At 35.2% G+C, this 10,936-nt stretch overlaps 2 protein-coding genes and 1 long non-coding RNA gene across 3 annotated transcripts; 2 read left to right on the top strand and 1 right to left on the bottom strand.

Moving 5' to 3' along the window:
• The first annotated feature begins 1,708 nt into the window (after positions 1–1,708).
• LOC125232757 lies at positions 1,709–3,189 on the top strand. The gene is made up of 3 exons (XR_007177779.1): positions 1,709–1,788; positions 2,083–2,218; positions 2,764–3,189. It is a non-coding gene; the product is annotated as an uncharacterized LOC125232757 (long non-coding RNA).
• Positions 3,190–4,826: 1,637 nt separating this feature from the next.
• On the top strand, positions 4,827–6,977 carry LOC125224960. The gene is made up of 4 exons (XM_048128502.1): positions 4,827–4,897; positions 5,018–5,100; positions 5,697–5,832; positions 6,254–6,977. Exons 1-4 carry the CDS (start codon positions 4,873–4,875, stop codon positions 6,337–6,339), a joined length of 330 nt encoding a protein of 109 aa, XP_047984459.1. The 5' UTR covers positions 4,827–4,872; the 3' UTR covers positions 6,340–6,977.
• A 2,381-nt stretch (positions 6,978–9,358) lies between these two features.
• LOC125233932 (protein ZBED8-like) lies at positions 9,359–10,349 on the bottom strand. Its single transcript, XM_048140109.1, is given in 3 exon segments — positions 9,359–9,859; positions 9,862–10,135; positions 10,239–10,349. Coding segments are annotated over 3 exon segments (828 nt in total). The 3' UTR covers positions 9,359–9,416.
• Positions 10,350–10,936: the final 587 nt, after the last annotated feature.

Here is a 10,936-nt window from a genome sequence, read left to right as displayed (position 1 = left end):
TATTTGGGATGAAATGTGAAGAAAACGGTGCGTGATGCCGCGTGTGATCCGTTTGAGAAGCGTTTGAGGCTGGTAAACAAGTTAATGCTGGAGTTATTCCAAAACATTTGTTGTGAATGTAGTAAATAAGAGTGCCATTCATAAAATATAATAATAATGTAGTAACTATTTGTTCATTTTGTTTTATTGGCTATTTGTGCTGTAATCAAACTTATTGGACACGGTGTATATTGTATTGCATATATTTTGCATTTCTTCTGTCTGTTACCCTCCGTGAATCTTTCTCACTTGATGGTCTCATCGGAAGATCAGCGCTGGAAGTCACCAGCAACACGCTGAGATGAGGCCATTTCGTGGCACTTCATTACTTTCTGTCTTGTTGTTATTATGTGTTCTTTGTCTTGTCTGTGTTCACGAATAAATGTTTATTCTATTCTATTCTATTCTATTCTATTCTATTCTATTCTATTGTATTTTTTACACTAGATATAATTTTAGGAACAAAAAAGGTTATAAAGTATCTATGGATTCATTGAATATTAAAGAAAAACGTACATACCACTTCTTTTTCAATGTAGGGTGGAAGGTGACAATGAACCACCATTATGAAATGTAGCCATAATAAACCTAAAACAAACAAAGTTTTGACATTGATGTTACGTTACATTGAATACAAAAAAAATAACAACTGCATTGCAAAGTTTATAAAAGCATCCGAAGGAGTCCACCAGTTGTCATAGGTATATAGGTACTTTGAGGACAGTCAATGTCCTAATTATATTTGTTCCCTTTTCCATGTAGGTATACAGCTAGTTAGTAATAGTAACGTGGATTCTTAAATATTTTATTCATAAATATTTATTCGTAGTGTCTTAAATATTTTAGAGACTAGCTAACTATGAATGTTAAACAACCTGGAAAATTATGCAATAGAATATTAAAACATACAAATATATATTTTTCAGCGGTCGAAACTAAATAGAACTTACAATGTATAAGGACTTTCAGCCACATAACGTGCCCGCGTGTAAATCCAATAGCATCAGTAGCCAAATAGTAAACGAGGCATTGTAGCAGTGATCGCACGGCCAGGGGTGACAAACCTCACCATCAAGTAACTACTTACCTATATTATAAATCAATAATAAAATAACCTCATTGGTAACTGAAAATAAAAGACAAAAATGAAAATAAGTGACGGTCCTATAGTGCCCTTTGTACTCCGTTGGCCGTTTAGTAACACGTGACTAATATTGACCTACATTTAATAGGTACGTGTTAGTTACTTAGACTTCCTTATTTAAAAAAAATCACAATTTCAAAACGGTGTCACTCTAGAAGATCTTAGTGACAAAACAAATACCTATTAATATGTTTAAAAAAAATATTTGGCATTACAACCTAAATCACCTTTTATGTATAGTTAGAACCAGATCACGCGTTAGCCACCCCTGACAAATAGCTTCTCGAACAATTGGTCTGACTCATAGACGTATGTTTATCCATAATTTCCTGCATCAAATCAAAACAATAGATAGGTGTCAAGTCATAGACCCTGCTTCGTCGCATGCGCATGTTATTTGAGCCACTTGTGCTGTAACAATGCTGTTAAGAAGAGCTGTCACGAGTTAGCACATATTTATTTATTTTGCTTTATAGAATCTATTTATAAAGTAGAATTGTTATGATTTTTCTGTTTTTGTTGCAGGTTTGATATTCATCAGATTGGCAACAGTCTGGTGTCATGTAGAGTTAGAATCTGAAGACTATTTTTTCCCTTTAGAGGCGGTAAGCATATTGACACATTTCATTTTTTTTTTCTTTAATCCAGCTGCAGATATCCGGTGCTTACTGAGTAAACGACACCGATGGCGATGTAGAGGCTGAAATTTGACAGTAAAAAATATTTTATTTAAATAAATTATAATTGGCGACTTCGTGAAAAACAAACTCTTAGTAGTCCGAAATGTCATCCGATAAATAAGACAAGTCTTCTTATAACTTTGTACTCGAGGACAGCTCAGGGAAAAACTCAATGCGGTAAATATAATAACGGCAGTAATATAAAAATTGTAAATACAGACGCTGAACTACTGCAAGTTGGCAGACGAGTGTCACCACGACCGCGTGCCGGTGTGCGGGCAGGACGCCAGCGGCAACTTCAAGGCCTTCAGGGACGACTGCGACCTCTACGAGTACTGCTGCGATGAGAAGAAACGTAACTACCTTGTCATAGTAATATAGCTGTAGGTTACAACAGACGATAATCTACTGCAAGTTGGCAGACGAGTGTCACCACGACCGCGTGCCGGTGTGCGGGCAGGACGCCAGCGGCAACTTCAAGGCCTTCAGGGACGACTGCGACCTCTACGAATACTGCTGCGATGAGAAGAAACGTAACTACTTTGTCATAGTAATATAGCTGTAGGTTACAACCGACGATGATCTACTGCAAGTTGGCAGACGAGTGTCACCACGACCGCGTGCCTGTGTGCGGGCAGGACCAGCGGCAACTTCAACAAGGCCTTCAGGTCTGCTGCGATGAGAATAAACGTCATTTTTCTTTGCAAAATAAGTTGCCTGCATAATTCAGAATTATGATTCACTTTCCATGTCATCCATCGTCCCATCACTACTTTGTGTAGTCGTCATATATTGTTTCTCACACAGTCCAACCAACCACGATTTTCCACCCTTCCTCATCACATGCTACTTTTTGAATTTTTTATTTATTTTATATGAATATTTTTTCTTGATTTTCAGAATATCGTCACGTAGAAATAGACATTTGTGCCGGGGATCCTGCGCTTTCGCGGTAGAATAACTAATGTAACCATTTTATTATATTTTGAATTCAGCTATCTTCTACATTTGTACATAATATACTTAATGATACACTAGAAAATCGGCCATGAACTGCATTATTGTAAGCTTCTTATATTTATGTCATATAAAACTACCTGTCGTTAAAAAAAGTGTAATAGGATTATTGAAGTGAAACGGATGAAGCTGAAAGCGTTTCCTGCAGTTAACGAGAGCACCGCGGGGACGGCGCACTGGCGCAGCTCGTTAGAAAATGCACACTCAAAGGAAAATTCCACTACTTCTACCTACGACTTGAGTGTGAATTAAAAAAAAACTGGGAGAAACAATAAATGTTTGTCAATTGCGTTTAATAAAAGTATATAAATTGTAAATAGTGTTCTGGTTTTATTTGTCCTTTATTTTATTTTATTCCTGATAATATTTCTAAACATTCGGCAATGCGTAAACTAGTAACACCTCTGGAGTTAGTTGCAAGCGTCCATAGGCGGCACAGCATCAGGCGGGCCGTATGCGTGTTTGCCACTAGGTAGAAAAAAATATATTCTGATCAGCACGGGTAGCATGGTCGCGCGATAGACGATAAAATATTAGGCCGTCCCTATCGCAACATTAGTAAGTGCGATAGGGACGGCCAGATGTTTTATCATTTATCGCGCGACCATAATTGCCTGCCAGGTCTGGATAATGTGATAATGTCATTTAGCCTCGAGTCCCCACGATGTACCAATCTTAAGATCTAACATTTTGTTACGTGAACACTATTATTTATGTAAGGTAACTGACCCAATCATGGACAGATTAAGATAAAGTTTTGCCTATTTTTGATATTTCACTGATATATCATGATACCTACAGGTAAAAATTCTACCGCTAAGCGTGTTAAGACTTGAATGTCCTATCATTATTTTACATTTCAAGCGTATTGCAGAATAGATACTGCTATCGGTTTCTTCATAGTTAACAAATTAAAACGAGGTGTTTTTTCTCCAGTCATCCCAATTAACCGATCCCAATTCTGCAGTCAACCGAATTAAATGAAACTTCAAAATTAAGTAGCTCTATGACGACTATGACTCTTGTTTATGGTACAATGCCGTCAGTTTTTAGAAACTAATTTTAGAAGCTTATTTTTGTTATTTTTGTCCAATAATGGCATCACCGTCCATAATAAGGTATTTTACATTAGAGGACTGACGTGGATATTCAATTCAGTGGAAAATTACGGTTTTATACGATTAGGAAGATGTAATTACCACGCAAAGGGCATCAGTAAACAAACCAAACTTTGCCATGTTTTTCTCCAAACGAAACCTTGTCTAATTTAGTAATGACTGTAATGAGTATCTTATTGATATAACTAGGTAATATACATAAGTGATATACTTTATCTTAAATTTACCTCAGTCGATCAAAATGCATAGAAGCTGCCTTAGATGCAGGTCAAATCACAAGAGCTGGCACAAATGGAACGAATGAGTGAATGAAAGAAATATGCATATGTGTAATAGATTAATCAATAAAATGGTAGCTTTTGACAGTTACGACTGTATACTGATGGTGTCGTGTCACTCATACTCGTACAATCAAAGTTCATTCCACTGAAAAGCATTAGAATTTCATGCCTAAGATTATGTGTATGTTTTGCTGCTTACTTTTCCAAGTTTCGGGCTAACATGGTATTTTATACCTAATATTCCTGCCTATATATGTATATATACCTACTTTTTATTATTAGGTAGTTTAGGTTTACAAAATTAAGTCTGCCCTTGCCTTGTCAGTTAAATTTTACTAGAGATTAGAGTGTAGGTACTTTACAAATCTTACAATATTTATTAATAAACAATAATCTATTCTGACAGGCTGTATATTGTATAAGTACAGTTCACAAATATATATGAGTCGTTATTATAAACATGCGTATTACATACTTCAGCGTATGTTTATCCACAGTTTCCTGTCTTAAGCTATAACAGTTAATAATTTATGTAAACTATCGACTTCCATTTGGATTACGAGTGTGTCTAGCTCAGGTTTCATGTTGGAACTATGAGATTACGGAGAGCTATCACTGGTAAATTAAATTTTTTTAATAGTTAGGTACTATTGTTTCATGGAAATAAATCGATTTAATCCATCAACTGATGGGTTTTATTTATACTGGACATTTGTGTTACAATTAATTGTGTTGCAGGTTTATTAATTATTAAATATGCATGTCAAGTGTGGTGCCATGTGGAAGTGGAAATGGAAGATTATTTTTTCCCACTAGAACCGGTGAGTTAATTATGACTGTTTCACGCGTGATGATGAAAATAGTTCGCAGTATGTTTACTCCTAGTGACGCCCGAGCACAAAAGATACTTGAAGCAAATTCTTAATGCACAAAAATTAAGTGTAAAAAGTCATCAAGAGAACGAATTTAACTCGCATTATACAGGCACATGAATAGCGGTTACTTATTTTTACATTTTTAGTTATGATTTATTAGATTTGCGTTTAAGGGCCGGTTGAAAAACTGGAAAATACAACGACATATTTAAAATCATAATTCTGTTAATTTATTTTATTTCATTTTTTATTTAATTTTGTTACATGGAAAACCAACAGCGCTATATGTATCTAAAAATTACAATAAAAATACAAAGCCAATTACAGTTTTCACTTAAGTATAGCTACATAATAAATTATGAAAGAAAAATGCATGCCCAACTTAATCATACATCCAAATTCCCATAGCATCATAGTAGTGGATACGTACAGATGATATATTTATACTAAGCAATAATGTAACAGAAACATAAAAAAAGACCAAAAAAATAAAGAAAAAGAAAATCAACTTGTGAACTACAATACCAGTATGTTGGTTACAGGTGATAAACTTCTGCAAGCTAGGCGACGAGTGCCAGCATGACTTCGTTCCCGTGTGCGCGCAGGACTCGCTCGGAATCACGCGCATGTTCAACGACGTCTGCGACAGCTACGAGTACAACTGCGACGAGAACAAACGTAATTATATTATTATACTATATTATTGTGTGACCTGCCACTCCACGGTGTTGATGCAGGTGATGAACTTCTGCAAGCTGGGCGACGAGTGCCAGCATGACTTACAGCACGACTACAACTGCGACGAGAACAAACGTGATTATATATTTATACTATATTGTGTGACCTGCGACTCCACGGTGTTGATGCAGGTGACGAACTTCTGCAAGCTGGGCGACGAGTGCCAGCATGACTTACAGCACAACTACAACTGCGACGAGAACAAACGTAATTATTTAAGATATCCCATCATTTCAAACCCTTTACAGCTTTATAATATATTTCCATAGTTTTGTTTTATGAGTAACTATCGCGCTAACCGATTACAAATTTATTATAATCAAATATTGTCTTACTAAAAAATAAATTCTCTGCATTACAGAATACCGTCACGTCCACATGAAAATGTGTAAATATGAATTCGTACCTGCTCCGTATGAATGGGGCAACCTGGGGAAGAAGAAATAAAACATGCAATGAATACATTTAATCAGTACGAAATAACACTGCACATAAAGCGAAAATAAAGCACCTATCAGAAATTATGCTGTTGTTTCAGAGATGACACGCACACGACGCGACTCATACATTGATTGCACTAACTGTAACTTTGGATATTGTTCTTCTAGCACCGAAAGCGCCATGATTTAAATCACTGCGATAATTTATCGAAGCTTTGCTGTATTTACATTCACTTAATTAATAAAAAATTGTATGAATTATAGGTATTTATGGAACCCGTTTAGTTATAAGTTATCATAACATACATGATACGCACCACAGCATTCACATGATAGTAATAAACATAAATAGAACGTTAAAAATCTTCTTCTAATTTCAATAAACTGCCATTCTCATTTCATACTAAAAATGTTGAATTGAATCTGACTATAGCAATAAAATAATCTTAAAAGACTATTCTAGAACTCCATAAACGCTTTATAGTTAATTTATTTGTAACATCGCGGTTCATGTATCTTCGTAAGAAAGCTTTGTGGCGATTGCATTACACCTCAGCAATGTTCAATTTAATAATTACCACTGCTAGTGTTTCCAGACTATGTTGAAGGGAGCCACGAATAATACAGTACTTATATGTAATAATTTAATAAACAATACCTTCTTCTTCCATTCAGATTTTTGATCAGTTTTTTATTTTAGTTAAATTTATGTATTTCACTGAAAATCCATACTAATAATTTAAATGGGAAAGTCTGTGTATCAGTTTGTTTGTCCGTCTTTCACGGCAAAACGGAGTGACGAATTGACGTGATTTTTTAGGTGGAGATACTTGAAGGGATGGAGAGTGACATAGGCTAGTTTTTGTCTTCTAACGCGAGAGAAGCCGCGGGCAAAAGCTAGTGTTATATACAGAGCGTATTTATGACATTAGCGTGACCCAGATGTAAGAAATGTATAAGTAAATAATATAATTATTGTAAAACTACAATCACTGCAGCAATTTTGAAAGTACAGCTATTCCCGACGGGCTTACATCAGAATTTAAATAAAAATACCAAATAATAATTAATTATTTAGCAACCAATGTGTGCATATCAGCATCCAGGACCTCCCAAGGCGTAACTAACGATGTTCCCGGGCAAGACGTATCGCCGCCCGCGCCGGTATCAGGTCGCCAAACCAATCACTTTGCCAACAGCTACGGCGGAGACCATTGCGACAGTATAGTAACTTATTAGTTGTAAATACTTGCTGAATTTGAATTTGTAATTAGTAAATGCCAGTGAGAATAAAACTGTACAATGACATTTGACTCATTTTACGATAAAGTTTGATGAAGATGGAAAATAATAAATAATCTTTTTTTCTTCTACTGATAAGCGCATTGTAACTAATGTATTGTACCTATTGTGTTGTATGACTGCTGAATTACTTAGTTATCAAAAAACTAGTTTAGTTGTGAATATTTGTTACATACAAAATGGGGAAAATAAAAGGTAAAGTGAATATATAATTCTACATAAGGCCACGTGGAAGGTAGGTCTTAGAGGAGCCCTATGATATGACAAGTGGCCAGTCTACAGATGTCAATACTAATGGGTATCTATTTTATTTTAACATATATGTAAGTGAACATTTATTCTTACTTACCAAGTAGGATATTGAGAAAATTATAAAACTTTTATACATATTAGGTCAAAATTAAATTTAATGATTATTTTATTTATATTTTCGATATAGGTAGGTAGGTAGGTACTCCATAATTTGTTTTATTATAAGGTGATTTTAAAAAACGAAGTAGTTAGCGCTATAACGCCACGAGACACTTCAATAAACATAATACTTTACGGTCGATATTTCTAGCTAAGTCAATTAAGTGCCAAGTTTTAATTGTAGACTTGCGATTAATCTGTTATTACAACAAACGTATTTACTTACCAGTTGGCATTATTTGCATTTCACTATTCCTGTCCGTATGTTATCGGTTGCAGCCGTTGGTTTATCGTGAAGGGTGTTGAGTTGTATGACAAGTGCTAACCGATTTATTTTGTTGGTTATACGATTTTGCAAGCTATGAGAGTTATTGAAATAGAACTTTGCATAATTTAAAATTATACTAAAGTTATACAGCTTCTCCTGGAATAAATACATTGGGCAACGTGGGACTGAAGTTAAAATATTGTAAATGGGAATTCAGTTTGCAAGCAAGAGCGTGTAACGACCCGATGTCCTCGCCTCTTACAAATCTATGTATATAATTATATGAATAATCTGACTTTGTTTCTTTTAGACAATTGTCTATGTTAATTTTGTGTTGTATGATTTCATAATAAGTAATATTCTAATCAAATAGTTACACTATTTGAATGCAGTATTTGTAAAATTAACATATGCTTAGAAACAAAATTCCAGGAAATTAAAAATAACAATTCTCGGAATTGAAGCACGTACATTCCGTACAACGATCACTGTTGCTACCCGCAGCACAAGGCCACGCTGGGGAGATCACACGATAGAAAAATAATAATTATTCCCGGAATTCAAACGTACATAATTTACAAAGATCAACATTTCTAAAACTATTGCCAAAAGCGTTATTATCGAGGAAAGCAGTAAATCGGGATAAAAATATGAAAGTTAGCGTAATTTACAAAATCAAACATTCCTTACACTATTGCCGTAAGCGTTGTTATCGAGGAAAGCGGAACTTTGGACGAAAAACTTCAACCAATGAGACGCTAGAGCATAGGTTCCCAAACTTTTTTGGGCCACCGCCCACTTGGGTATCTAAACAAAATTTCAGCGTCCCCCTTTCATAAAATAAACGATTTATTTAGTCATTACTTTCAAAAATCATACATTAGTCTTACCCAACAACAACACACAACCCAAACGATTTAGAATACGTACTTAAGTACATGTAAAGCAGAACGAAAAGTTATATTCAACTTTTTGAAGATGCTTCTATTTGTCGCTTAAAAACAAACAACATACATGATTAGACACTATTTATTTATTTTTTGCACTATTGTCTTTATTGAAAATATGAAGTTATCTACTGAGTTTATTGAACAATCAAGATTTCAATGTGAAGGATGCGATTTTGTTAATTTATTTATATCTGGTTGAATTTTCGTTATAAATAGCCGAAGGTCACCACGTTCAGTAACTTGCAGTTTGCTTCTTTTTTTTGTAAGCTATGTGAGAACGGCACTGAAACCTCGCTCAGCTAAATACGAAGATGGAAACGCGATTAGAAACTTCTGTGCCATTTCCCATAATCCAGGGTACAGTTGAGGTATTGATTTTTGGAGCCAGAACTCCTGGTATCCCATTTTAAATTTCACTTTAAGTTCTTCATTTGTTGTCAGTTCAATTAGTTCTTCTTCTAAGTTTGGTGACTCTGCTGTATTCAACTGCGAGAATGGATTTAAAAGCCAATCCGGTATGTTCATTTCAAGAATATCTTGGAACTGCTCATTGAAGTCAGCATGAAGAATTTGTAAATGCTGACAATATATTCGCCTCTACCTAACTTACGCTTGAACAGAAGGATTTTTCCCATAAAAGCAGCAATAACATTTTTGGTTTTAATTAAATTCAAGTGATCACCCTGTAATTGAAGATTAACATCCGATAGGTGCCGATGTGGTAAAATCAATTCTTCGCCAATTGTATGTGGTTTACCTGTTTTTGCAATCAACAGCGAAATATTGTAAGAAGCTCTCAGTCCGTCATCATCTTGTTTTAAAGACGACGCGAAGAGGTTCTCAAATGGTAGGCCGCGTATGAAATTTTTTTTCTAGCCCTTGAAAATACGACAAATCTTTGTCTTTTTTGTCAGCATGCATTTTAGTCAAATGCTCTTGTAACCGAGAGGGCTTCATTGCCTCATTTGAGAATACCTTCTGGCAGATCACGCACATGGGTAAAGTTTGGTTGGTGGGAGATGAAATAAAGCCATATTTCAAATATTCAACACTATACTGGGGACATTTTTTCTTAGCCTCCGACATTGTCGCAGCAAATCAAGTCCAATAATATAATTATGTATTCACATTTAACACCAACAAAAGTCGTTGTTCGAGTTCACTTGTAATCACAAAAACATTATTCAAAATGTTCAGTCGCTTTGTAACAAAACTGGACAGTTAAACTTTTTTTTATTTTTTATTTTTTTATTATAAATGGGCTTACTCTTGACCACTCTTATTACTATAACCACCATTAACACTCCCGATAAATAACTTTATGCGCAGTAAAATTAATCTAGGATCCCCAACGATGAGCTCAACTAGAAAGATGTGGATTTACTGATTGCAAATAAAGCTGTGCACTACGCGGTCCATGTGTAACGGTCACCCAGATGGACCAATATGGAATAAGGACCCGACAAAAGATATTAGACAAAACAAAAACAAACCTAAGGTAATAAAACAATGTTTGCTAACGGCGGGCGCGGCTTATTGTATAATAATACAAATGCGCCGAGACAAACGACCAGATGGAGTTTAACAATAGGCTTTACAGTTATTATTTTAAGTTTTTTTCCTCATATATGGGACCGCCCCCCTGTGAGGGACGAACGCCCCCCAATTGCTTT

The sequence above is a fragment of the Leguminivora glycinivorella genome, chromosome 1 (assembly GCF_023078275.1).
Source record: "Leguminivora glycinivorella isolate SPB_JAAS2020 chromosome 1, LegGlyc_1.1, whole genome shotgun sequence".
NCBI classification, from domain to species: Eukaryota; Metazoa; Arthropoda; class Insecta; order Lepidoptera; family Tortricidae; genus Leguminivora; species Leguminivora glycinivorella.
Note: the sequence above shows the minus strand (reverse complement) of the source record. Positions and strands in the feature narration are given on the sequence as shown.